At 36.0% G+C, this 27,148-nt stretch overlaps 3 protein-coding genes and 1 non-coding gene across 5 annotated transcripts; 1 reads left to right on the top strand and 3 right to left on the bottom strand.

The window, feature by feature from the left end:
- Nucleotides 1-5,472: 5,472 nt before the first annotated feature.
- Nucleotides 5,473-7,795, bottom strand: ppdpfa (pancreatic progenitor cell differentiation and proliferation factor a). Its single transcript, XM_014983879.2, has 5 exons — nucleotides 7,656-7,795; nucleotides 6,989-7,070; nucleotides 6,834-6,911; nucleotides 6,650-6,743; nucleotides 5,473-5,841 (listed from the first exon to the last, which is right to left on the bottom strand). The coding sequence occupies exons 2-5, from the start codon at nucleotides 7,041-7,043 to the stop codon at nucleotides 5,712-5,714; spliced, it is 357 nt and encodes a 118-aa protein (XP_014839365.1). The 5' UTR covers nucleotides 7,044-7,070; nucleotides 7,656-7,795; the 3' UTR covers nucleotides 5,473-5,711.
- A 382-nt stretch (nucleotides 7,796-8,177) lies between these two features.
- On the top strand, nucleotides 8,178-8,249 carry trnae-cuc (transfer RNA glutamic acid (anticodon CUC)). Its single transcript has one exon. It is a non-coding gene; the product is annotated as a tRNA-Glu (tRNA).
- Nucleotides 8,250-9,115: 866 nt separating this feature from the next.
- LOC106915921 (tumor protein D54-like) lies at nucleotides 9,116-16,210 on the bottom strand. Of its 2 annotated transcripts, XM_014983875.2 has the most exons (9): nucleotides 15,977-16,209; nucleotides 14,989-15,104; nucleotides 14,758-14,906; nucleotides 14,096-14,143; nucleotides 12,316-12,417; nucleotides 9,992-10,018; nucleotides 9,734-9,769; nucleotides 9,603-9,651; nucleotides 9,116-9,516 (listed from the first exon to the last, which is right to left on the bottom strand). In XM_014983875.2, exons 1-9 carry the CDS (start codon nucleotides 15,987-15,989, stop codon nucleotides 9,439-9,441), a joined length of 618 nt encoding a protein of 205 aa, XP_014839361.1. In that variant the 5' UTR covers nucleotides 15,990-16,209; the 3' UTR covers nucleotides 9,116-9,438. The 2 variants fall into 2 exon arrangements, with proteins under 2 accessions (XP_014839361.1, XP_014839362.1); XM_014983876.2 differs by lacking the exon at nucleotides 9,992-10,018 and having other exon boundaries at nucleotides 15,977-16,210.
- A 2,432-nt stretch (nucleotides 16,211-18,642) lies between these two features.
- On the bottom strand, nucleotides 18,643-23,905 carry dnajc5aa (DnaJ (Hsp40) homolog, subfamily C, member 5aa). The gene is made up of 4 exons (XM_014983878.2): nucleotides 23,790-23,905; nucleotides 23,489-23,702; nucleotides 22,472-22,643; nucleotides 18,643-20,390 (listed from the first exon to the last, which is right to left on the bottom strand). Exons 1-4 carry the CDS (start codon nucleotides 23,897-23,899, stop codon nucleotides 20,287-20,289), a joined length of 600 nt encoding a protein of 199 aa, XP_014839364.1. The 5' UTR covers nucleotides 23,900-23,905; the 3' UTR covers nucleotides 18,643-20,286.
- Nucleotides 23,906-27,148: the final 3,243 nt, after the last annotated feature.

The raw sequence follows: 27,148 nt of genomic DNA on the forward strand, positions 1-27,148 counted from the left end.
AATCAGAAGTGTAGACTAGCCTCAGGAGATTTTAAAAAATAAAGAAATTTCCAAGCTGCAAAAAAAAAAGTCCATATACATTTTTCAACTAATCTCTGAAATTTTTTGAGAAAAATTGGAAATGTCTGAGTTTGATAGGTTGAAAATTGTGAGAAAACAATTGAAATGTTTTAATTAATCTCAGATTTTTTTTAGGAAAACCAAGGAAATTTATGAATTTGAAATGTCAAAAATTTGAGAATTAAACCCAGAAACCTTTTTAGGTGTTTTTTTTTTTTTTAAGAAATAAGGAAATTTCTGAGCTCCAAAACTGTAAAACTCAGAAATTTTCAGATTGACTTCAGGAATTTTCTCTAAAAAATGTTAAAATTTCCACACTCCAAAAGTCAAACATTTGATATAAAACACTGAGAAGTTTTTAGATTAATCTCAGAAATTTTCTAGTTTCAAAAGTAAAAAGTTTTAGACTTTTGATACACTGAAAATTTCCAAAAGTTGAACATTTGTGACTTTTGAAGCTTAGAAATTTCCTTGTTTTTTCTGGAACATTTCTGAAATGGAGTTAAAGGAAGAAGAACTCGTTGCGTTTTGGGTCGTTCTGTTTTAGTGATCCATTTTCCTCCGGGAAGGAGTGAGTTCATGTGACCCGTTTATAGTTTCTGACAGGAGTATTTGTCATGGCGGTTTCATCTGGGTCGGCTCGCGCCTGGCAGGATTCTCAGCTGGTTCTGCAAACAGAGCTTCGTGTGAAATGGACATCGTGTTTCCCCAGAACCGGGCCAAGACACTGACCTCATTGCTGCATGTGAACACTGTTTATTTACTTTAGCTCAGTTTTTTGTCCACCAGTTATTATAATTAAGAAAACAGAGAGAAATTCCTGTTGGACTTTTTAAATTAGAGAAAAATCATTTTTACAATTTTGAAAATAAAAATTATTGATCCTGCAACATGTTAATTTGAAACAAAAATTTAATTCTTTACAAAATTCACTGCACATTCAGCTAAAACATCTTTGTCTAGAGTTGTTATGATCTACAATAACTGAAGAACTTGAACCAACATGAATTACAATGACATTTAATTTCCATTTTTAAGCAATGAAGTATTTTTGAATGGAATTAAATTGAATACTTTTATAGTATTAAATCATATAAACACATGCAGAAGTAGAGCTTCTGTCCTAAATTAAGAAATTAACTAGGGCTGCAACAAAAGATTATTTTAGTTACCAATCAGTTATACTGACGATTAATCAATTAAAGAAATTTGGTATATTCTGCTGATTTTTTTTTTTGTTTCAGTATTTCTTACACATTAGGAATACATTAATAGATGCAAAATAACCAATAATTCAATTCCTTCTTCATGATAAGATAAACATTATGGGCTAAAATTCAACAACATAACATTCCTTTAGTGTTTTTTTATATTTTGAATTGAAAATATTTATACTTTTTGTACAATTTTGTCTTGTTTATCTAAGGATGTTGTTCTTTTGGCAAATTTCTTTTTTTTTGTCTGGATTTTCTAGTTAATGATTAATTGATTACTAAATTAGTAGACAATTAAAAAAAAAAAGATTGATCACGATTAATCGTGATTAATCATTCCAGTCCTGAAATGAACGAGCCTAAAATGAAGGGGAAACACCTTTTAATCATGTTTATTGATCAACTTTGAGCATTTTTTTGGGCAGCACGTTTCAGTGTTTACAGCTCAGCTGTGAACCGAAAACAAAATGGATTCCCTGGACTCATCTGAGCGACCTTTCACCCAGATCCTGGACGCCTTTTGGGATACAAACAGAATTAAAGTGCTTTTATCTCAGTTATTAGTTACATTATTTATGACAAAACTGATGAGGATTTTAGTTCCTGCATGAAAGTTTTATTTTCAGTATTTTAACGTTTTCTAGTTCGATTTTGACTTGTTGATTCCAAAACGTTTGATTCCAAAATGTTTATTCTTAATTTATCAGTAGAATGATTTCTAAACAACATTTAGCAAATTATGAGATGTTTCAAGGGGAAATTTTTGAGAGCATAAGATATTTTTAATAAAAACCCAAACAAATCAAGTGGATCGTTGTTTTTCTGACAGAAGAAATACGGAACAAAAGAAACCAAAGAGAGTAGATCTGGTTTTACGCAGAAACTATTTATTTATGTTTTATGTTCTTATATTTAGTGAGAAGTTTTAGTAAAAGATTTGACCACAACTGGCCTTTAATAGGACGTTCCTGGTGTTGTTGGGGCAAAAACTCAAGAAAAAAAACCTTTAAACTGCAGATGAATTAAACATCTTTTGCAAACACTTATTTTTTTGGGAAATGAGCCTCAGCTAAATTCTCTAAAACTGCTGCAGATGTTGGTGTTGAAACGTGTTTTTGTTGCATTTAAGACCAGAGAAGTTGGCCAGCAGACGGGAACACAAACAGAAAACACAAACATGCTGCGGCGATAAGCTGATGCCAGCATGCAGCTTTTTCTGTGGACACAGAAAGTCCCTGAGTGGCTCGTGGGCCCAGCGGGTCCATCCGTCCGGCTCGTGTTGCTGAACAAATATAACCCTAAAACAGGACGACACTTTAGACCCGGAACAGGAACGAACCTTTTCACCTGAGCTTAAAATATACAATGAGTCACTGAGTCCGGTAAAGTCTGCATGTCTCTTTCCTCTCATCTTATCTGTGTGTTTGGGCCCCGGATGTCGGACCGGGCCGGGCCGGGTCGGGCACCTTTAGCCCAGATTCTTTTAGAGCCAACTGAAGGGCAGATGCAGTCTGAGCTGCAGGAAGCAGGCAAGAGCTGTTCCAGCAAATAAAGCAGAATAGAGAAATTATAATTTATAACTAAAAACAAAAGATATGATTGAACTAAACGAGAACAAGATGAGGAGAAAATTCACATCCAAAAACAATTACATTTTTGTTCTCCATAAGTTTAATATTTCTGAGAAAAAAAATAAAATTTTCTATAAAAACAAGGACATTTCTGAGCTTGTAAAGTCAAAAATTTGCAAGAAAAAGTTAAGATATTTGTGGATTTATATCAGAAATTTTCTTGAATTTGCTTTTGTTTTTTTGGAGATTTAGTTTAGAAAGTTAAAAAAATGACTTTTGATAATATCAGTTTGAAATGAGTTTGGAAAGTTGAAAATTTTCTACTTTTCAAACTCATAAATTCCCTAATTTTTCTAGAAAATTTCTGAAATCAATCTCGACATTTCTGAGTTCTTTCTCACAGATATTTCAGACTCAGAAGTTTCCAAGTGTTTTCTAGAAAATTTCTGAGTTTTTTCTCACAAATGTTCAACATTTGGAGCAAACATTTTCTTTATTTTTTATAAAAAAATTCTGAGATTAATTTAAAAACTGACATAGGAGTACTCTGTATTTAAATGAAAAGTAAAACGTTAAAACTGTCAGAGACAGAACGATTACACTGCAAAAATGCAAAATCTTACCAAATATTTTGGTCCAGTTTCTAGTGCAAATATATTTGAAATAAACAAAACTATCTTGCAGACAAATTAGTTGTAAGTTAGTTTCCTCTTATTTCAAGTGTACTAAGATATTTGCTGTAGAAACTCAACCAAAACTATTTTATCAAATTTTGTGTTTTTGCAGTGTGGCAGCAGTAGGAAGGTTTCACCTTAAAGCCAGATGTAGCTTCTAGAGAAAAATATCTGTTGTCAGTTGAAAAAACAGAAAATAATGCAAATTGGAGAGTAGTAAAAGAAGAAAGTGAGAGAAAGTGATCAGTTTCAGTAACTTTCCTTCTTTCCTCCATCTCTCTGTGACTTTTAGCATTATGAACAACATTTTATAACCTAAATCAGCTGCAAACATCTCCACATCTCCGTCCCTGATCCGTCTGCCATTAATTAACTAAACTTCACAGGCGCTGGATTTTATTTAGGGCTGTCAGGGTAAATGTGCATCTCACTTTGAAGTTTTTTTTTTATTCTTAAAAAGCATTTCTCTCCCTGTTTTATCCCAGAACGATGTCTGATCCGGTTCCAGAGCCAGAGTGCTGTTTGCATTTCATGTTTGAACAGAAAAGTAATCTTCCAGCAGGACTTTGGTCGGTCTATTCTTAGTTATCAATGTTCATTTTGGCAAAATGTTCACTGTTTGTTGTAATTCTCAGAATAGCACGTACTGAGAATCAATGATTTCATTGATTTCTTTCTGCTGCCAATATGGCAAGATTTCTGAGTTTTCAATGTTGCACAACTCTAAGTTGTAGATAAGAAGACCTTACGACTCAAAACGTGCTGTTTTTCATGCAACTTAATCTTTATGTAAAGTTTTCATATCACTGAATATTGTGGCGGCAATAGTGAAAATAAACAAAATTCAAATTATAGTTGTTAAATAAGGGGTTTGTTTTGACACTGTTTGGATTTTTAAGTAAAGTTTAAGCTCTAAATTATTCATACCGGCTAAAATTTTAACCAAATTAAGACATGCTTTTTTCTTTCTAATGAGACACATCTCACAAAAAATAATAGAACAATGTAAAGCTAACTTACAAGTAACCTTTCAGCAATAGGAGCTTGTTTTAAGTTATTATAGTCCCTTAATATTGATCAGAAAGTACAAGTTCTACTAGCAAATTATTTCACTGATAACTTGGGAAAAATGTTTTGTTATTTAAGTGAAACAATCTTCTTGTGGAACTAGAACTTGGTTGCTAGGTGACGAGCTGGGCTTTGCTGGGGTTGCTAGGTAACAGCGCACTGCCCGGCCATCTATCGTGAAATAATCTGCCAGTGGAATTAAAACTTTTTCATCAATATTAAGAAGTTATTTACTCAAAACAGTCCCATGTCTTGTTGAAAAGTTTAAGTTTTACTAAAAAGTTATTTAATATTGATGATAAAGTACTAGGTCAACTGGCAGCTTATTTCACTTATGACCAGAAGTTTTTCCATTGTTTTAAGTTAAATAATGTCCCAGTGGGAATAATGCTTTTTCATCAGTGTTAAGGAACTATTTACAAACTTCTATATCTTGCTGAAAAGTTATTTGTAAGTTATTTTTGTCTTATTTCAAGACAAAACAAATTTGTCTTGAATTTTTTGTCTGGAAACCAGACAAATACTTACTACAATTTTCTGTTTTGCAGTGTGTGTATTGACCACTTTGTATAATTAACAACAATGAAGGACGTAAAGACATCTGGGTGCAGGAAGCACCTTGTTATTTGGTTTAAGTTAATCTCCCTGACCTTTCCTCTCCATGACGTCTTCCTCAAGCTGCTGACCCACATTAAAGCTAAACTGAGACGTTGCATAAATTGCATTACTGCTTGAATTAATCGTTTCTAATCATGTCAGCGTTATAAACAGATTAAGTCCATTGTTGAGTCACCTGTGTTCTTTCTAGGTTATATAAGCCAAAGCTTTGAATGTGAAGTTTTATATAAAGGTTAACAGATAAAAAAAAGTGGTGGACAAAAAAAGCGGTGTTTAGAATATAGTTTTATTATCAGTTGTAATTTATTACAACATATGCATAAAAAATGTTTTTACATACGAGCTTTTTATTACTTTTGGTCAATATATAAACATACTATATACAGGCAAAAAGGATGAGGAAACCCCATCAACACGACCACCATCGTTACATCTCCAGTGCTGGACTATGTGAGCGGTGGCGAGTGGATGGTGAGGAAGGTGCAGAGGAGGAGGAGGATTGAGGACTAGGAGGAAGTTGGTGGGGGGGACATAGGTTCATGTTTTCCACCGTCGCTGCTTTCGCTGAGTTGTCTGGTCCGAATCATTTCCTTGGCGATGCAGGTCACCTGTCCGTTGGCTAAGGTGTAACCGTTCCTGCAACACAAACCAGCCTTTAGTTTACCATCAGACAGCATAAATGCCCCCACCCTGCAAAAACACAAAGTCTTACCAAGTATTTTGGGTCTATTTCTAGTACAAATATCCTAGTACATTTGAAATAAGACAAAACTAGTTTACAAGCAAGATATAGGAGCTTGTTCTAAGTAAATAATTTCTTAATATTGATGGAAACTTGCTAGTTCCACTAGCAGATTATTTCACTTATAACATGAGGGGAAATGTCTTGTAAGTGGCCCTAGTATTTTTTCATCAACATTAAGGAATTATTTATTCAAATTTCCAAATTCAAAATTCAAAAATACTTTATTGATCCCAAAGGGATTTTAAATGTTGTTGTAACTCATATTAATTCAAATTCTTTGAAGAGTTGATGTAGAAAACATAATATTGATGAAAAAGTATCAGTTCCAATGCCAGACTTTGCTACTTATTTCATGATCCACGGCAGGGCACTGCACCGTTACCTAGCAACCCCAGCCAAGCCCAGCCCGTCACCTAGCAACCCACCTAGCAACCCAGTTCTACTTCCACTGGCAGATTATTTCACTTATACAAGATATTCTCCCATGTTATAAATGAGATAATCTGGCAGTGGAACCAGTACCTTTTCATCGATATTAAGGTTTTATTTACTGAAAACAAGCTCCTATTTTCTTGCTCAAAAGTTACTTGTTACTTTCATCTGATTTCAATCATTGTAGTGGAAAGTAGACCAAAAATATTTGGTGAGATTTTATGTTTTTTGCAGTGTAAGGTGGTTACATCTGCATAAGTCACTCACTTTTGATTTTCAGATCCGTTTTGCATAGCGAGCTGGTTCTGCTTTGCAAAGAAGAACGAAGTCCACCAGTGACCGGAGTCTTGCCTTGGAAGAGCTACGAAGAACGAATGTTTATTTTTAATTCAGATGTGATTCATTAAGACGCCATTTTGAATACGTTTCAACAATTTGCTGTTTTCCATACCTGGATGGTGTGGAATAACCTCCCCAGTGTACTCGGCGCTCCCACAAGAGCTGCTACTGGAGTTGGATCCGAGACGTCCTTTTGGAAAGAAATGGTAACGTTTAATTTTTGTAGACTTATCCAAAGATACAAAGCATTATATTCGCATTACTTACTTCTATAGTAGTCATGTGTGGCGACGAGGGAACCACTTGATGGAATTGATGCCATTTTCTCCGACTTTAAATGGAAAATAACCTAAAGAGGAAAACAGACACGTCAGACTCAACCATTTAATTTCCATCTTGGAGCCTGTTCAGTAACACACTTGACCCAGTTATGTTCACAGAGTTATAAAACAGTAACAGGTTGCTCTGAGTGTCAGGTTTCCCCAAACTCAAATTACAGGAATGTATGGGAGAACGTGCCCATGTGTACAGCAGGCTGGTGTGCATGCACTGGCTGCATGACACACTGGCTGTATTCAGACCCAACTTCCAAAGTCATAAAAGAAATATAAATCCTCATTTTCTACCATTGTTAATTGAAAAATGTTTATTATTGTGCAGAGACCAGAACTGGTTCAAGGCTGTACAGCTTAACTGTCTGAACAGCAGATGGCTTATAGGGATTTCACTGACCTATGCCAACACTGCATGGCCTATAAGCACAGCAAATGACGCACAATCTAAAAGTAAATAATGTACATTTTACTACAATTCTTTACATTTATTTATTCAGGGTTTTAAGGTGAACAATTGAGATTCTTTTCCATGCAAAACAGTTTAAAAAAAACACACACACACAATGAAAATGTACTCTAGAATAATTATTTTAACTTACCTTTAGAGTGGGTGGATGATGCTTGCACCAGGTGCGGATGGCTTGCAGTAGAATAGGGGGTAGATGCAAGCTAACTATGGACCATTTGTGGACAAACTACCTGTCTGGACCGCTGTGGATCACTGCACTGCTGTGGTCGCATAGGTTGGCCCACGAACCGCTTTTATAGCAGCAGGCGCGTTCGTCCTCGGCTCATGGGCGGGGCTTGAGTGGGAAACTTGAGGACGGCAACGTGTTTCCCTGTGGTCCGTCCGTGACACGCATAAGGTGGTCACGGTGACACCAGTGCGCTTAGGGAGATTACACAGGCTTTACTTAAAACCCGATGGCAACCAGTGCAGGACTTATCCTTATCTGTTTGTCAGAACTAGAAAAGTAGTCATGCACAGAAATTGGCACCGGCTGAGGTATAAATGCCTTAACACAGGTTCTCAAAAAGAAAATAACTACTATCATCCTCAGAATGCCAACGCAAAGTTGTCTAAGTTCCATATTCAATGTGTATCAGCCTTATGGCGTATATCCCTGGTGGTCTAGTGGTTAGGATTCGGCGCTCTCACCGCCGCGGCCCGGGTTCGATTCCCGGTCAGGGAACTTAACTTTTGTACTTCTAGAATAGATTAAACTTTATTAATCCCAGAGGGAATATTTATTCATTTACAAACTACTCCATTCAAAGTATTAGCAAATACAGGTATAATCAGGCACATATGAAATTTAAATACATATACAGAAGTGTTAAATTATAAGCAAGTTAAATATGACCTAAATATAAAATAAATAAAATAAGCAAATTAGAATTTCTTTTACATTCTGTTACTGAGCCCTTAAAAGGCTGTTGCACAGATAAATGATCCGAATGACCTTATTTCATATATAATTTTCTATTTATAATGAATGAAAATAAGTTTCTCTGTTTTTAAGACCTGGGACATGTCAATACTTTTACATTTAAAATTTCCATATTGTTTATTTAAGCTTCAGGAACTGTAGAAAAAGTAAAGAGCACTTGTAAACTGACCTAAATAAAAACAAAATATATAAAATAAAAACGAATTATCTAGCGCCACCCAACGGTACATATGGGATATGTCACTTATGACGTTTTTCAACTATGTACATTTATTTAATCATATAAATCATTACTGTTAAAAACTATTTAAAATATAATAAATATTTTTAAAAATATTGATATTACTGTGCATAGATGTATTTAGTTATTTTAAAGTTAAAAATTAAATAAAACAGAAGGCATATGAAATAAGCCACCTAATATTTGATTTTTCACTTTTAAACAATTGTATTATAATTATTAATAAGTTTATTTACAAATTATAAAACAAAAGAAGCTCCAATTCTTGTCAAATTATATATAAAATATACAGGTTCTTTATTTCAATGCTACTTTAGCTATTTTTATGTCCATTTCCAAAATTCATAGAAGTCAACAAACAAAGCCATTGAATGTATCCTAAAGCCTTTACTTGAAAAATCTGACATTACAAAAATACCTCGTAGTACAGCTGATTTCAGAATATGAAGATACAAGCATGTCAAAAACAACCAGCATATTAAAATGAACAGATTTCATCACGTTATGAAACATTCAAAGGTTTAAATACATCTTAATTTTTTACTTACACAACTAGTATTGTACATTCAATTTCTTAATCTGCATCAACAAAGAAACTGGAAAAAACAGACATACATATTGATGAGGGAGATGATTCACATTTTTTTGAACTTTGAGAAATTTTTGTGATTTGCATAAAATCGATTCAGCTCAGGTTTGGTTGCGTGAGGATCTTCTTTCAAATCCAGACGCCTCTTCACTGTTTGACACGCCGCCAGTCACTTTATCCTTTTAATTCAGAAATAATTGATCATAACTTAAACAATATAAATCATATATTGTATTTTTTATGTTTGTTTAACATTAACACTCACCTTCATACTGCCTACAAGTTCTTCAATAGACTTGAATGTGGATGAATGCCTAAAAATAAATATTAACAATTAAACACTCCATTAAGGACGTTGAATACCAACTTGTTTTTAAATATATTGTGATGTTTTACCTCATAGATGGCACACTAATAGGGTGGTTCAGGGTCCTGAGTGGAAAAAAAAAGATACAATTACAAAATGAGGGTAAATTGTAAATTTTAAGGAGGAAAACTGCTTTTCTTTTGCACAATGCTTTGAATGATCACATATTTAAGTTTTAACTGAGCAGAATATAACAAATATGACCCAAAAGCATTATGGGCAGTTACAAACTAACATCTTCATTTACTTCCTTCCTAAAATGAAGACGTTTGAAGCTCAGATCTTACCGTGGCGGGTTTGGAAGAGGCAAGGCTCTGTTGAGTTTGCAGCATAAATGAGAAAAGAAAATGCCAAACAATGTTGTTATTGGATTACAGTTTGAATATTCTTTAAAAACGATAAGGTGATGCTCCAACTGCAAGGTTGCAATGAGGTTAATCTCTGCATTAACCTCATTGCAACCTCATTGCAGAGGTAAAATAAATAAAAAAAAATATTTAAAAAATGTCCCATTTAATATCCAATTAAAAAATACTTTATTGATCCCAAAGGGAAATTAAATAATTAACATTTGACAACAACAAATAAATACTTCTGTGTATCTCACAACGTCATTAAGATCCAACTTGACATGTTTGTGGTTCTTTATTGAAAACACTCAGTGGTTTCCCACTAAATGTGAAGCCGACGTGTCCAAACCAAATCCGTCACAAGATGCTCATTTTAATGCTTTATTATTTTTTGTTTTGAAATTCTCAAACTTAGCAATTCATTGTCCTAATATTATTATTCTATTTCAGAGGTGGGTAGAGTACTCCAACATTGTAGAGTAGCACTACCTCAACATGTTTCTAGTAAATTATACTCAAGTCAGTGTAAAAAAAAGTCTACTCAAGTTCTGAGTAACTGAACAAAATCATTTAAAATTTAAAAATTGCAAAATTAGACAGACTAAAATATAAACTTAAGCAGATATTTTAGTATTTTAAAGATGAAAAAAATAATAAATCATATAAGTAAAAGAAAAAATCAGTTTCTTTCAATATAAAACTTTAACAGCAGGTGTGAGCCAGTCTGGTGAATCTTTCATTAAAACATGTTTGTTTTTCATTCAGTGGGTAGAAATCCAGAAATTTTACTCAAGTAAGATTAGAAATACTTAATAAAATCACTCAAGTAAAAGCAAAAAGTACAGCATAGTGAAAATACTCCTAAAAGTTACTCAAGGAAATGTAATTGAGTAAATGTAACTAGTTACTACCCAACTTCACTCTATTCTGGTAATATGACTTTACTCTAGTATTATTTCAACATCATTCTGATTTTTGTGATTAATTTAGTCTGTTTTTAGGTATTTGTTTTTCCTCCTTACACTTAGTTTAACTTCTACATTATTATTTTTGTTGCGACCCAAAGTGGGCTACTGCCAGACCGGTGCCAGAGGGACAGCCTGTCAGCCTGACCTCAGATTGACCTTTGGCGGATTGAACTGAGGAAACCTGAGCAAAGGTTTTGCTGTAGCTCAGTGGAAATTAGACGGTTTGACTCCATCTTCCTCCATCAATTTATATTTGTAGAGCTGAAATGTCTGATTGTAGCTGTAGTTTGGTGCTGGATTGTGAAGCATTTTAGTTCCCAAATTTCTCAGTCTTAGAACAGCAAACTTTTTCTTTAGACTTCAGAGAGACTGAAACTCCAGATAAATTTGAGGTTTTATTAGATGATAGCATTTTAAAGTTAATTTTCTAGTTATAATATTGTAGTCGTTAGCAGTAGTAGTAGTGTCTAATCAATTGATCAGGCTCAAAATCTGGGTGTAGTGATGGACTCAGACCTGAACCTTCAGAGTCACATAAAGACAGTTATAAAGTCAGCCTTCCATCACCTGAAGAACATTTCCAGGCTTAGAGGACTAATGTTTCAGCAAGATCTAAAGAAACTTATTGATTACTGCAACACAGGTCAGCCTAATAAATTAACCTGATCCAAACGCTGCTGCTGGTGTTCTGACTAAAACCAGGAAGTTGGAGCACATCACCCAGTCCTAAAGTCCTTACACTCAGAACAGACTATAAAATACTGTTGGTTTATAAATCACTTAATGGTTTAGCACCACAATACATTACAGATCTGCTGTTGTCATAGCAACCTTCCCGACCTCTCAGGTCTTCTGGTTCTGCTGTGCATCCCCAGAACCAGAACCAAACATGGAGAAGCAGCATTCAGCTTCTATGCGCCACAAATCTGATGATGGGAATTAACATGTAATGTTTGTTGCTTGTTTAATTGGTTACTGTGTGATGTTTTTATGGTTTAAAGCACTTTGAACTACCTTGTTGCTGAAATGTACAAATAAACTATTAATTCATTCATTCCTGTTACTAATGTGTAAAAAACCAGTTTAAAATAAATACACAAAGGACGCTCAGCCTGACAGGGTCAAGTAAAGCCTGGCAGCCTGCCAGGCTTATAATACACTGGGAGTAACACCTTGTAAAATGATATATTTCAGCATTTGTTTGGTATGAAAACTGCATGACTATTTATAACTAAACTACTTATTGAAATGTTTCCCTCCGTTTTCATGCGACCCAAATAAAAGTGGGCTGACCTCATCTGCGCCAGCCTTCTGGTGATGGCCACGCCCACGTTAGACAGAGCAGCAGATGTCACCTGGCTGGCTTGAGACAGGCCGTCTCGTGTCCTCACGTATCTGCACATAATACATTAAATCAGTCAGTGTGATAAAACAAAGCTCTGTAGGTTTCTGAATGTTTAACAGCAGCAACCAGTAAACACAGAAGGCAAACACTGTAAACAAACAAAAATGTTTTAATGTGGTAAAAGTACCACATGAACATTTTAACTTCAGTAAAACCACGTACTTGCTTTTAAAAATACTTAAAGTATTGAACATAGAAGTACTTGTTGAATGTATTCCCCTAATAAAACAGTCTAGAAATATCATCAAGTGTGACTATATGTATATTTTCTTGAATACATCAATACTGCTGTGACGTTTTAATGATCAATGCTGCAGCTAATGCATGTTTCTGTTGTGTTTACAATCTGAGACAGTTTTCACTTGATTCTGTGCCTCAGAAATTCAGAGTTAAATGCCATTAAGCATAATAAGAAAGGAATAACTATTCCTCTGAACATTTTTATTTATAGCAGAGTAAATCCAATGTGTTATTTTAACTGCAATAAAAACAGTCAAGTTGATCATTTTCACTGACATTTCAACTCCAGTTTGCCATCAACTCCACAGTTGGAAAATACTGTATATTCATTCTTAATGGGTCAGTAATGACTAATATTTTAATTTCCTGGAACCATTTTCAAAAATTGGACCCATTTTTTGAAGCAGTTAAGTCAGTTAAGTCATTAATTACTTTAACTCAAATAACACAATGTGACATGAATGAAACTCCACATATTTCTGTGAACAAATTACAAAAATATAGTGCAGTTGAAATAATAGATAATTAATGTAAAATGAAGTGGAGTAAAAGTAAAAAGAAACTCAATTAAATCTACTTAAAACAGCAGTATGTAACATTTATAATGTATATTTTTTGACATACTTGTTGAAACTGTTGTGTCTCATAACATACTGCCTTCTCCCAGTGCTATCTAGAAACAACCAATCAGAGCCAGGAGGCGGGTCTTAGCGCTGTCAATCATATCTGTGTGCTGTGTGCAGCAGTCTGTTCTCAGTGCTAAGGTTAGTTAGCACCGGTGTCGGTGGATAAACAGTTTTCCTGTAACGGTAAGTAGCTTCTCCACCATTAGCACATTTAGCAGCGCGCTCAGAAGGTTGGTTGACAGCACTGAGACCCTCCTACTGGCTCTGATTGGTGAGAAAGTGGAGTGGAGGAGCTTGATTTTTCCACAGATTATCTGCCTCATACCGTCATAACCTGGTGATAGTTTTGACAAATATGTAAAAAACATTTTTTATAAAAGTTATGTACTCCAGCTTTAAGTAAAGCGTAGATATATTAAAATTTTATTTAAGTACAATAACAAAGTACTTGTACTCTGCTACATCCCACCGCTAGATACAAAAGCAACTCGTAAACAACAATAAGCTTCATGTGCGTCAGCTGTCCATCTGCCTGCAGCAGATCCTTCCTCCTCTGTTTAATACAAACACTTGAGGCTCGTCATGGTGTGACTTTGTAAAGCCGCTGCCTCTTCTGCTAAGTCAGGCTGTGGGGCTATTATCAGGGCACCAATCCTATTTGACCCGCAAAATCCCATCAGACGGTTCTTAGAAGTGATTCCTCTTGAGGAAACATGCACAGAAATGAACGCCAAAGAGATCCAGTTGTTTTAAAAGTGAATATATTTCTGGGGATGATTAAATCGTGATTCTATGGACTCACACGCTAGAGTTGCTGATGTCCTCCAGAGTGGCAGAGGCTGTGAGGTATCTGAAACGACAGGACATGCAGAGGTCGGCAGATTAGCGTGCTGACTTAAGAGGGCAGCCCTGATCATTGCCAGGTTGCCTCTTCTGGTTATGTAACCACAGCTGCGTTTCCATCGTCCATAAAATTGCACAATCTGACATTTTGATAATAATTTTGCTTAATGGAAGCGCGGCAACGCTGATTTTTTGGTAAGTTTTGGTGCTGGAATGAGGTGGTTTTTGAGCCGTATCAAAATTGGTTTATTTCGCAAAACTGAAACTTTGCATCATGAAACACATGAACAAGAACCGGATGATAGTACAGGCGCAAGCCATGAAGAAGAACAACAGGAAGGGATTGGAGGATGATTGAGCTGCATGATTTTTAACGACTTACACCATGAGCAAACTTATTCACATGTTATTTTTAACATGCGTCAGATTTTAATTGTGAAATTGTGTTTTTCCAGCAACATTTTGCGTACGTTTGTAATGGAAATTCAGCGTCTGCCATGATAAAACAATGCATAATAAAACTGGCTCTATGGTACATCCACATCTTAAATTGCCAAAACCTTCAGTGAAAGTTAATATAAATCTTTGATTCTGTGTTTGTGAAAGGGTGGGTGAACGTACGGAGCTGAGGTCTGGACTTCCTGCCAACCTTTGGAGAGATTCTGCTTCACGTTACTGAGCGGACTCATCCCCAGCTGCCTCCTGATGTCTGCCGCATACTTCTCTTTTGCCAAAAGGACTTGCCTCAACGTCTGAATCTCATCCTCTGTCTATGCAGGAGGAAAGAACAATAAATTCAGGAGGGAACTCTTTTTTTCTTTCCTTGCTTGCCTCTGAATTGAGTTGCATTACCTTTGTAAGCTCAAAACGCAGCGTGTCCCAGTCATCCTCCCTTAGATTTGTGTGTGAACATCCATTACCTGTAATTCTTGTGGAGAAGTTCAACGATGAAGATGTCCCGTTAAAAACTTAAGAGACAGAGGAAATATCAAATTAGACTGATGTGAATGGCAAATCAGGAAGGAAAAGTGAAGAATATAGATTAAGATTTAGCTGTAATCAGTTCAAAATTACGTTTTTAAGAATGAGTATTTATATCTTAATTAAATGTGAAGGAGGGGTTTGAGATGATAAAAAAGTTACTGATCTATCAGAGATATATTAGTGATTAGTTACTTAGAGTAATAGTCAGTAAAAGACAGTCAAATCAGTTAAATATTTATAATAATTTTCCTTTTTTAAATAACTACCATAGATGCATTGCTGCATGGAAAAATTAAGCTTTTGCTATTCAGAAATTAAAACTGAAGATGCCGTGTATAAAAATAGAAAACGACACAAAAGAGGGAAACAAAATCATTCTTATAAATATTATTTCAGACTAATTCGAAAAAAATTTCTGTTTAAATAAAATAATATATAAATAATTATACCATCGTTCTTCCGAAAGTGTTTGTCTGTAATTTAAAGGATATTTCTATCCTAAAGACACCTAAACTACTTTCTTTAATCAAGAATTCACATTTGGGACAATGATTTCGACTCGTAATTGCAATTTTAGCAGCAAATATAGATTTATAGGAACGTTGCATGTTATTATTCACTGTAGAGTTGTTTACATGTCGGAGCTGCTATCCTCGGTGCTGAACTCATTTTCTGCTCACCAGCTAACAGGCTAGCCGGCTAAAGGCTAACCTGTTGCATGCAATGCTAACGTCAGCATAAAGTCACCAAAACTAGCAAACGACTAAAAAAAACTCGTCATTAACCTCTAAAACCAACCAAAAGCAGACACATAATAAAAATGCAGTACAGTATGATCAATACGAGTTGGTCTTACCTTGTCGGCTCATCGCTGCTTTGTTCACTTCGAAGTGTTTTAATAAGCTAACCGCTGCCAAATGTCTCCATCGGGTTAGCTGAGCTCAGAGAATAGCAGGGGGCAGTCTGATCACTCAGGCTATTATTGGTTTCACTCTCTCTCACACTCGGTAATCTCAGTAATTGACAACGGCAGGATATAAAGAGATCACTATAAACTCATGCCAGCTTCAGGCATCTCTGTTTGATTTCACCATTTCGTCCCTACACATAAGTAATGTGAACACACTGGCATCATTTAAACTCTTTAAAATATAAATGGTTATCAAATAGATATTTAATCATAAAAAACACAACATTTGACTATCTTTTTCTTCACTTTATTTTGGGGGGCACATTTGGCATATATTTGTCAGTAGTGATACAGTCTTTACTTGTCTTTAATTTTTCTGGAAAACTGCAGAAAATAAACTGCTCAATGCTGAACTAAAACGAAACAGGACTGAAAATATCTTTGTTTACAACATCTAATTTATGTTGTACCTTTATTATTATGATAACACTGCCTTGTGTATTAGTGTTATTTATGCACAAATGCCTCAGTGAAAACACACAAAAGCGATTATTTCACAATAAACATGATGTCATCAAATGGACTTTAGAAGACAAAGGCTCTAGAAAAAGCAATCCAATAACTTAAACATATTCATATTTAATTTAACCCCAGTTATATCAAAGCCCAGATTATTTCAATTATTGAAAGTTGGTGGAAAGAAATCCGTGATTTCATCTTGTTTGGGATTTTTGCAGCATTCCCTTTTCCTGAGCAAGCTTGTGGTAACAGTGGAAACAAACAACCTTCTTTTAACAAGAAGAACCCAGCTCAGCAGGTGTTGCTGTTCAAAGGATTAAAATCAGTGCACTTATTCACCATTGGCTTTTACTGTAGGTTAGACACAATTTATTTTTATCAGAAAAATCAAAATAGCCTCTTAGTAAAGACATTTAAGTGGATATTTAAATTTAGCTTGATTTTTATTTGCCTCTGCTTGGCCATTACATTTTCTTTTTTTTTCTCACATTATTGTCATTTACTTGAATTTTATTTCACCAAACTGTTTTATTCCTTTTGGTTTCAGCCCCTTGGCCATTAATAGTAAATGTAGCTCGGTTTTATAAACTCATTCTAAGGATGACAAGTAAGACAAAAACCATCTACCACTTAAATTTGTTGCAAAACATGTGCTGGTTAGCACAGAGCATCTTCATTGACTAAACACAAATCACAATTGGATTTACAAATAAAATTACTTCAATCTGACTATTTAACATCACTGTGTAAATATATTTGTCTCCATCTGGTGGTAAAAATTACATCCACATAAAGAGCAGCTTCTGTAAAAAGCTGCACTGAAGAATCATATAAATAAATTATAATTCCAATGATGATAGAAACTTGTTTTACTCTGCGTGTATTCTACTTGTTATTGTTAATATATATAAATAATAATGATAAAATATTGTTAAAGTATCAAATAAAATGAAGTTTAGTAATTGCTTAGATGGTAAAAAAAAAAAGGCAAAACTTTACATTATTAACACTGACCCCTTTTGTTTTTCACTTCGTTTTTTACTGTATTTTATGAGGCTATTAATAGATTCAGATGGATAATCACTTTATTTCCTGCCAACTATTAAAATCATGGCTTTTTAAAAAATAAAAATAGATGAAGACATGAGTCAAAATGTTGAGGAACATTTATTCAACAACAGCAAATCAGATTAATGATCCACTTGTTTTCTTCCAGACACACAGTTACCATGCTACAACATAAATGTTTATACTTTATATGGGCTGAGTGTATGTACAGGCAGCTCCAACCATTAAACCATCCCTTACTGGGTTTAATGGTTACATTACAACACCATACCATTTAAAATGACTGGAAATCCTCCTTTAAAACGTAACGGAATATGAAATAAATAAAAATTTCAAAAATGCATCATATAACCATTTCACTATAGTTACACTATATACTATTTTTTGGAGTCATTTCCTGATCCATTATAGTTTTTTTTGTTTGTTTGTTTTTTTGACACACAATGCATTCAGCTGAAAACATTTACAGTAGCGTTTTTCAGTATCTCGATGAAAAAGCCATGACATGACAGGAACATCTATGTTGCATCGAGGGGGTACAGGAAACATCATACGAGGGCCACAGAGGTCAACATCCATACCATTAAGAGCAGAGGGGTGGGCTACGGGGGCTCACCAATTGTAAACCATTTAAACACATCAGTTGTAGTCATGAAGCTGCAAAAGTAGCAAAGATTAATATGTGGTAAATATGCGGTACGAGAAAAACGTTTCTTTTTTCTCAGAGATGCATTTCGCAGATTCAGAAAGTCAACAATGAAGAACGATCACAGCATCGGACAGAATATCAGGCTCATCAGATTTAAACTCAATAATATCACCCAGGAAGAGAGGGACGCGTAACGTTTGGTGCAAAGAGCAAAGAGAAAATCATGTGATGCCATCAACCAGCATGGACGAAGTGCAGCTGGATGAACTGGAGCTGCTTGGATTAAACCAGAAAATAAAATTAAACTAAATTAACCAGAATGAGGTGCAGCTTAATGCATTAAAATAAGGTATTTTAATGCCATAATATATTATTTCTGCATTAAAATAATACAACAGAATAATATTGCATTATTTTAATGCAACATTTTAAAAAATGCATTAAAATGATTTAAAATTAATTAAGAACAGCTTGAATGAGATGAAGCTTGACAAAACTGAGATATTGTTGAATGATAATAAAAGAAGCTAAAATAAACAACAGTTTATAGTTACACTATAACATAAAATAAAATAAAAATATAAAAATAGTTTGGATGAGATGAAGCTTGACCAAACTGAAGTTAGTATTGCACAATAAAACTCAAATAAAATGAAATAAAATAAAATAAAAACTACTGGATGGGATTAATTTTTAATAAGCAGACTGTGCTTAATAGAGCAAAAAATAGATATAAAACAAAACCAGTTTGAATTATGTTCAGTATAACAAAGTTAAGCTCCTTGGCTTTATGCAATTAAATAAAAGTTTGAATGAGATGAATCCTAAGTTAACCTTAATGTTGCACAATAAAAAATAAAACCAGGCTGAATTAGATGAAGCTTGGCAAAGCTGAGCTTATTATTGCACAAAAAAATAAAAAATAAAATAAAATAAGCTTGGATTATGCACGGCTTAACAAAGTTAAGCTCCTTGGCTTTATGCAGTAAAAATAAAACCAGCTTGGATGAAGTGAAACTAAATAAACTTGAGCTCCTTGAAGAAAAAGTTGTTTTGTGCGAGATTCCTTCCAATTGCTGCATCCAGATTCATGTCAATGTTAAGCTGCTGATATGAAAATATGAGATTTATAATGTAACATGGATCAAATCCATTATAGGAGTTTGCTTTAAAGTAATCACAACACCTGCTGCTGCGGTGAGGCGCAGAAAGCAAACCTTTCCCTGTTGCATGTAAAGGGATATGAAGCTGATGCTAAATAATAATCAAAGCTTAAATTGAACCCTGGCTGGTATCTATGAACGCCTATCCACCAATAAAGCTGGGCGCCTTAACGACTTGGATCAAAACCACTCAGGAAGGAACACAGAAGAGACAAACAGGAAACAGCGTCAGAGCTCTTTTTGTGCTGGAAACAAAATCGATCTCAAATTAGAAGTGAAAAGTGCAAACGTGGGGACAAACCTGTCCTCTAACATTTAATGATGGCACAGACTGCCTGAACCTTCATGCATGTTTCCAACCATCCCTGATGAGCCGCGGCTCTCCGCTTCTTCAGCAGAAAATATCTCATAAACTTTACCTCCTTCTCCTCCTCCTGGTGAGCTGTGCTCATTTTAACATCACTGCACATATGTTATGAGTCTTGCTAATAAGTAAAACTGTTGCCAAGGCATAAAGAAATTGTAGGGACAATGTTTTCGACACAGTGCATGCTACACCATGATGCAAACGATGGGAAACGGGGGGAAACCTTGTGGTTAAAGTGCAGAAGAAGAACCCAAAGGGAAACAGTTTGGTTGTTTCTCTTTCCTTCTTGCACGTGGGGAAAGGATGATGAGGGAAGGAGGGGAGTGATGTGACTTCATCAGTTCATTTGAAAAGCCATGCTGACAAGTCCACTCTCCTCTGCATGGCTCTTCTGACGTGGAAGGATGGGTTTGCCTTTTTCTTTCATCTCACGAAGGTGGAGCAGGGAAGCAGGCAGGATCCCGTTCGGGGACTGACGGGAGCGGAGGGGTTAGTTGAAGCCGGTGTCGGTGTGGTAGGAGTAGTGCCCATCCGATGTTAGCTGAGTCGTCTCTGTTGCCGACGGCTGCAGCACTATGGGCTCCCCAGCAGCCTCTGTTTGAGAAACAGAAACTTCATTTCAATACACCGTTCCCACAAGTCTGAACGGAAGTGATCCACGCCATCTTGGTAGGCAAACACAGCACAAAGCATAGATGAGACCAACAAAATGAAAATATATTAACACTCTTGACCAATGAGCAAGAGAAATATATGTTAACAAAATGGCTGCTGTTGGGATCGATCCATGCAAGACAGAGAGTGGAAACATGTCACACCATGTGGACAAGCTGCCTCCGATCTCTAACTATGATACAGTTCACTACTTAGTGAACATCGAGTGCTACACCATGGAGGAGCTTCGCGACCTAAAATCTATGGACACATACAATCAGTGCTTAAAAGGATTTGTAAATGGCGTACAAACTCTTCCTGTAAATAACAAGGTTCTGGTTCTGGCACAGCAGGTCTGCAGTAACACACATAGGCTACATGTCCATCTTAGCTCGCAGATAAAAGTTACATTAGCTAAGCTAATTTTTCTAGTTTGGCAGTAAATATCACTGGGATTTATTTTAGTATTCCACAGAGGTGGGTAGAGTATTCAAAAATTGTAATTGAGTAATAGCTGTAACGTACTTATTTATAAGTTATACAGGAACAAGGCAAGAGTTAGCTTTAAGTTTGTGGCTTGTTTATTGTTGTCATAGCAACTCCATAACAACTGTCATTACAGTTACGCTTCCTACCAAGATGGCTGTAAGCTACAAAACTGACGTCACATGAGAATTTGTACAACTTAAATAGAACGAGGAGAGAGCTAGTTCTAAGGTTGTCATAGCAACTTCATAGCAACTGGCAACTAAGATGGCTGTTAGTTACCAAGTTCATGGAAGTGTGACGCAACATGAGAACTATGTATTCTTAGATAATGATCATTTAGTTTGAGCTCCTGTCAGAATAAGATGTTTTAGAACCTAAAATGGCTGCAAACACAAGCGCTATTATACAACTGTACATCTTAGAAAAGCATTAGTGGAGCCTCCTGCACAACCAACAAAAAAGCAGAAAGTGATTTCTGGATGGTAAGTCAACAACAAAACACTTGTCATTTCCAGCAGCCATTGTGTAGCTCATATCTTAAGCAAAAACAAATTTTCTCAAAAGCACCTGTTATGTTTTTTATTTTACAGATCACTGAACGGCTTAGCACCACATGTTTGGTTCTGTATCCCAAGGACTAAACATGGAGAAGCAGCATTCAGCTTCTATGCACCATAAATCTGGAACAAACTTCCAGAAAACTGCAAAACATCCGAAACACTGAGTTCCTTCAAATCAAGGCTAAAAACCCACCTGTTTAGAGTTGATTTTCAGAGATATTAAATGGAATATTGACCAATATATTTAATGTGTATTGATGATTTTAACAATGACACTTGACAAAATGTGATGTTTGTTATTGATTTTCAAAACTGTTGACTATACAATATGTTTATGACTATTTTTATGTGTTCACTATGTAAAGCACTACGAATTGCTCTGTTGCTGAAATATGGAAATAAACTTGATTGGTGCCACTCATTTATTACTTACAAAGCAATAAATGAGTGGCACTCTAACATTAACTCTCATAAAAGCTGAACAGAAGTCAGTTTTCAAAAAGAAGTTGACAAGCTTTTTAGGAGCAACACACCTATATCTGAAATGGTTAATTATTGTATATTTTATAAATTTATCAACATTTTGTACGAACTGTGACTCATTTTATGAATGAATGAATTTTTATTGCTATTTATTCTAACTCTGTGATCTGTCATACATTTGAGTGATTTATATTGTATGATGTATATTTTTAATGTGCTGGGGTTCCGTTTCGGTTGCTAAGTTACAGGGCTGGGCTAAGCTGGGGTTGCTAGGTAACGGGGCAGTGCCCGTGGAATATGACTCAACAATCGAGAGATTTTTTAAACAGCTTCTTCTCCTGACACCAAAAAAACACTAACGTATTGGAAAAAAGTGTTGTTTTTAAGCATTTGGGTTGTTTTTAGAAACAGTAAAGACTCAAATGTAAATACAAAAAGCTGAAAAAAATGTGAATTTTAACCCTTAAATGTTGGTTATTCGGGCCTCACCTCTCTCGTCAGACTGCAGCTGAGCCTCCAGGTCCTCGGGGGACACGTAGAAGTCCTGCTCCTGGCCCTCCCGAGGCCGAGGTTTACATCGTCCACAGCAGCAGTTACAGCAGCAGCACAGGCAGCAGCAGAAGTAGCATCCAGTGGCCAGGCCACAGAATACAAACAGAGCCTGCAGACAGACAGGTCCAACAACATAAAGCCTGGAGATACATCTAAAAAAACAGACTATCAAAAAGTTTATTTACTTCAGTAATTCACTTCAAAAAATGAACAATTTATATTTTAAGTGATTTCAAACACAGAGTGAAACTTTCCAAGTGTTAATATTAATTTTGAAGATTATAATTTAAAGTAAAGAACTACCAAATGTGTTTGAGCTTCACTGGAGTTGCTAGGTAACGGGCTGGGCTTCATTGGGGTTGCTAGGTAACGGGCTGGGCTTCATTGGGGTTGCTAGGTAATGGGCTGGGCTTCATTGGGGTAACTAGGTGAAGGTCAGAGCCTGCTGGTTTGTGATGTTACATTCAGAAGGCTTTTGAAATGGCTCAGTTTCCAGACACCCAAAAACATTAACTTACAGCCAGAAAGATGCCTGGGTGTTTTTTTAAGCTCATGGGTTGCTATTAGAGGCAGTTGAGACCCAAATAGAAGTGTAAAAATGTGAATCCTTGCTTCATTTTCCCCACACTTTTTCCTTCCATTAAGCTTTTCATTGAATTAGTGGAGACAGCACTCCGTAAGCTTCTTTAGCAATGACCTTTTCTCATGTACCCTAAGTGACAATTTGATAGACAATTGTCAAATATTGTTTTAATTTTCTGAGAGAATTAAGTTTGGGTTTTTATTAGCCACGATTCACCTATAATCATCAAAATTAACAAATAAAAACCAATGAAATACGTCACTCTATTTCTTGCACGTGTTTCAGATTTTGAGTTGAATTACTAGAGGTATAAATTTATTAAAATGCACTTTATATGATTAACAAACAATGTTTTTTTTTCCACATCTTACCTTTGCCCACCAGCTTGAAAGGACAAAGTAAGTGTTAACATTCTCCTCTCCAAACTGTTCAGCCACATACAGTCCCAGAGAGCCGTATTTATCGTAAATATTACGCTTCGTGGGGTCATTCAGGATGGCATGGGCGTTGTTTATCTCTTTGAATTTTTCAGCTGCCTCCGGATTGTCTGGGTTCTTGTCAGGGTGGAACTTTAGCGCCAGTTTCCTGTTGCAGAAGGCAGGTTAAAAATGGCCGAACGGCAGCAGAGGGGATTGAATCAGTCTGATTGTAAATCACAGCGGTCAGCCTCACCTGTAGGACCTCTTGATGTCGTCCGATGTGGCCACCTTGTCGACCCCCAGGACATGGTAGAGAGACTCCCCGGCGGTGGACAGAGAGCGCTGCCTCTGCTGCTCAGCCATGATGCCTCACAGGCTGCACAGAGTGACAACAACAGAGGAAAGCACTGCTAATAAGGCTGGGCGATAAACTCATTCCAACATTTAATCAAATACTTGGTTTTTGAAGATTACATTTTTTAATTTTCTTTTTCTTTACAAAAAAATAATTTGGGTTTTCATAGTTCACGATGAGCCAGCTCTACAACTGAATATTAGGGCCAGGCTACTGCGAGAATAAAGTCATAATACTATCAGAATAAAGTTGGGAATAAAATGGTAATTTTTTGAGAACTCCAACATAGAAAAATTTAAATTAAAACGAGGAATGCGCAGCATCTTGTGTCTTTTAACACATCAGCATGAAATTATTGTTCATAGCATGACTGAAATTATTGTGAAAATTACAGAGAAGAGAAATCTACACAACCTGGTCATGTCAGATCCTGATTAAGCTTTTTCACATTAAAATAATTTTTTTTCTCATAATTTTAAGACATATTTTCAAGTAAATTTGTGTCTTTTTCTGCTAATATTCTGACCTTATGTAGCAGTGTTTAGGTTGTAGAATCCCACTTGCTTTATGTATCAGTGCAATGGGGAAATAGCGCCCCCTCTCCGTGTGGCTGGTTATATACTGCTGGCTTCTGTACACAGTGCCAGTCTGTGAAAGCTGCACAAGAGGTGAGTTGCTTTCTTCAGCGCACCGAGTAGAAAAATGTTAGCAACAGATAAAACATCATTTTTATTAACTTGGATAAATAGAGTGTAATTAATATTTACTAGATACGTGCCTGGCACCAATTTTTGTACTTTTAATTTAATCATAAAACACTTCATGTGCTAAGTTAAAAAGCTAACAAAGCGCTCGCTCTGTTGTAGTGTGCTGATTGAAGGTGAGCCATTGCACTGATTCGAACCCGATGTTCTCATTCAGGAAATAAACTGCAGATCACCCAGAAACTCCTTGTCTTCATTAAAAAAAAACTACACAACGCAGAGTCAAGGGGTCACTTGGGCCGGCCTGGTACATTGGAGTGAAGCAGAATCCGGTTACACTTATTCTCGTGAATAAACAAAACTGCTGAAACAAAAGCCACTTTTTGAAAATATTTTTCTGTAATTTCTTTTGCAGAAAAGTACAACGGCGTATTAGGGCCATGCAGGAAAATAAAAACCACAATTATGAGACGAAAGTCCTAAAATTACAAAAATAAAATCATATTACGAGAATAAAGTCCTAAAACTATAAGAGTAAATTCATAAGGTTACGAGAATAAAGTTGTATGAGTATACAGTCAAAATAATTTGAGAATAAAGTCATAATATTACAACTTTATTCACATAATAGTATGACTTTATTTCCATAATATTATGAATTTGTTCTTGTATGACTTAATTCAAGTCATACAAGAACTTTTCTTTTCTTTTCTTCTTTTTTTTTGTAATGGACTGAATCCTCTGTTGTAGAAAAGAAAGCAAGCAAAACAGAAAAATCTGTTAAAATTTGAAACCTGACATGATACGAAAAAAATCTGAGATTTTATTTTTAAACTCTGTTGCTCAGTCATAAAATATATTTTAAAGAAAAAAATATTAAATTAAAAAAAAAATATTCACTGCTTTTTATTTTTTAAACCATGACAATCATAAAGAGGCTGAGGGCATCAGGGAACAGCTAGTTCTATAAACACAAAGTCCTAACATGCATTTTTTTTTTTACAGAGAAATCAAATCTGTGCAGGTCCAAATGACGAAATAATTTCTTTCACCTGCATTTATCTGGTTTCCCTTTGGGTAATTCACTGTTCTAGCTGATTACTGACAGCATTGCAGCTTGGCAGGTCCACTGCTTTTAGTAAATTACAAGCTGACATCCCTGCAGGCTGAACAGCTACAGCACAGCGGGATAGATAAAAAAATATTCTACACAGAATAAATTTTATTTATTTAATCATTCTCAAGAACCAGGCTGCGTCCAAATGGGTGTCAGCTCGACACAAATGAAGAGCCACCGCTCTGTATTTGAAGCCCTTCTCGTTTTATCGTTACATTTTCACGGAAATCTAATTCATCTAAGAGGTGGCTTTCAAATATTCCCCCTCTACGAATCTCATCCCCGAACGTAAATTGTCTGTATGAAGGATTAGAAATTACGAGTTCAATCCCGGGAGCGTAATCTCTGATCGAGCATCATCAACTGCACTGCCTCAGCGCGCAGCATCCATGTTGGTTCGCTTCCTGCATGGGGCCTGCTCTGGATCCTCAGGCAGGAATGGATCGTCGTTTTTTGTTCAAGGGCAAGAGGCAGCATCAAAGGGGAAATAAAGGAAGAGAAAATACAGAATAGCAGAGGGAATCCTCACCTTTCAGTCGGCTCTGTTGCTCAATAGGAATACCGATCCGGAGTGGTTCTGATGTGAGGCTGTGCAGCGTGACTATGGCAGCATCTCGCACGTACCCGGACCCTCTCTGACTCTCACTATGCGACCATGGACAGCTGCTGCAGCTCGCTGGCTCCGCCCCCTGGTACCCCACGGAGGACCCGACGTGCGCGTGCACTGACGAAATGATGACGTAGAAAGCGCGCGGTGAGGAAAGCTGTTATTAATTATATTATATTATATTATATTATATTATATTATATTATATTATATTATATTATATTATATTATATCAGCCACCCTTCCAACCCTCATTTCTCCTTCCAAACCTCTTTCCAGATCCTTTCAAACCCTAATTCGAAACCTCCTTCCAGCCAGCCCTGGCAGGGCGGGCATTGACTTTTTATGGGGGAGTGGGGCTTGATGTAAAACACCGGCGTTTCTTAGTGCTCATGTTGCGTTTAAAGGCGGCTCGGAAAAACATGTTACAACATGGATCAAGTCCAGGTCCTAGCTAACAATGGATTAAGCAGTTGTAACGACTGAAAAAGTGCGGGAGACAGAAGACATTGATACGGGAGGTGCGGGAGCCCCTACTGTATCAAATTGAGATAAGAATAATAAAAATGAAAGAAATAGCTTCCAGTCCAGGGGGAAAAGGGCATTGGTTACTCTGTGGCAGGCAAGGCCCCCCAATGCCCACCCATGCCACTGGGCCTGCTTCCAACCCTTCTTCCAACCCTCCTTCCAGCCCTCCTTCCAATCCTATTCAACCCTCCTTCCAAGTCTCCTTTCTAATCTATTCAGCTCTCCTACCAAGCTCGGATAATATGAGTTACATCTAATTTCCCTTTTTTAAAGTTGAATTTTGAATTGAATACATTTGTAA

Source organism: Poecilia mexicana, unplaced genomic scaffold (genome assembly GCF_051168715.1).
Source record: "Poecilia mexicana isolate PSO_F unplaced genomic scaffold, ASM5116871v1 scaffold_7, whole genome shotgun sequence".
In the NCBI taxonomy this organism is placed as follows: domain Eukaryota; kingdom Metazoa; phylum Chordata; class Actinopteri; order Cyprinodontiformes; family Poeciliidae; genus Poecilia; species Poecilia mexicana.

What these genes read in the sequence shown, in the direction of transcription:
- ppdpfa (XM_014983879.2), bottom strand. Translation starts at nt 7,043, where the DNA reads ATGGCATCAATTCCATCAAGTGGTTCCCTCGTCGCCACACATGACTAC. An exon ending in GGTTATTCCACACCATCCAG is followed by an intron (nt 6,744 to 6,833) that starts GTATGGAAAACA and finishes CGTTCTTCGTAG; the next exon opens with CTCTTCCAAGGCAAGACTCC. An exon ending in AACGGATCTGAAAATCAAAA is followed by an intron (nt 5,842 to 6,649) that starts GTGAGTGACTTA and finishes TTTGTGTTGCAG; the next exon opens with GAACGGTTACACCTTAGCCA.
- LOC106915921 (XM_014983875.2), bottom strand. An exon ending in AGAAGGCTGGCGCAGATGAG is followed by an intron (nt 10,019 to 12,315) that starts GTCAGCCCACTT and finishes CAAACTCAACAG; the next exon opens with AGCCTTGCCTCTTCCAAACC. An exon ending in ATTAGTGTGCCATCTATGAG is followed by an intron (nt 9,652 to 9,733) that starts GTAAAACATCAC and finishes ATTTATTTTTAG; the next exon opens with GCATTCATCCACATTCAAGT.
- dnajc5aa (XM_014983878.2), bottom strand. Translation starts at nt 23,899, where the DNA reads ATGGCTGAGCAGCAGAGGCAGCGCTCTCTGTCCACCGCCGGGGAGTCT. An exon ending in GACATCAAGAGGTCCTACAG is followed by an intron (nt 23,703 to 23,789) that starts GTGAGGCTGACC and finishes CTTCTGCAACAG; the next exon opens with GAAACTGGCGCTAAAGTTCC. An exon ending in GCTGCAGTCTGACGAGAGAG is followed by an intron (nt 20,391 to 22,471) that starts GTGAGGCCCGAA and finishes TTTCTCAAACAG; the next exon opens with AGGCTGCTGGGGAGCCCATA.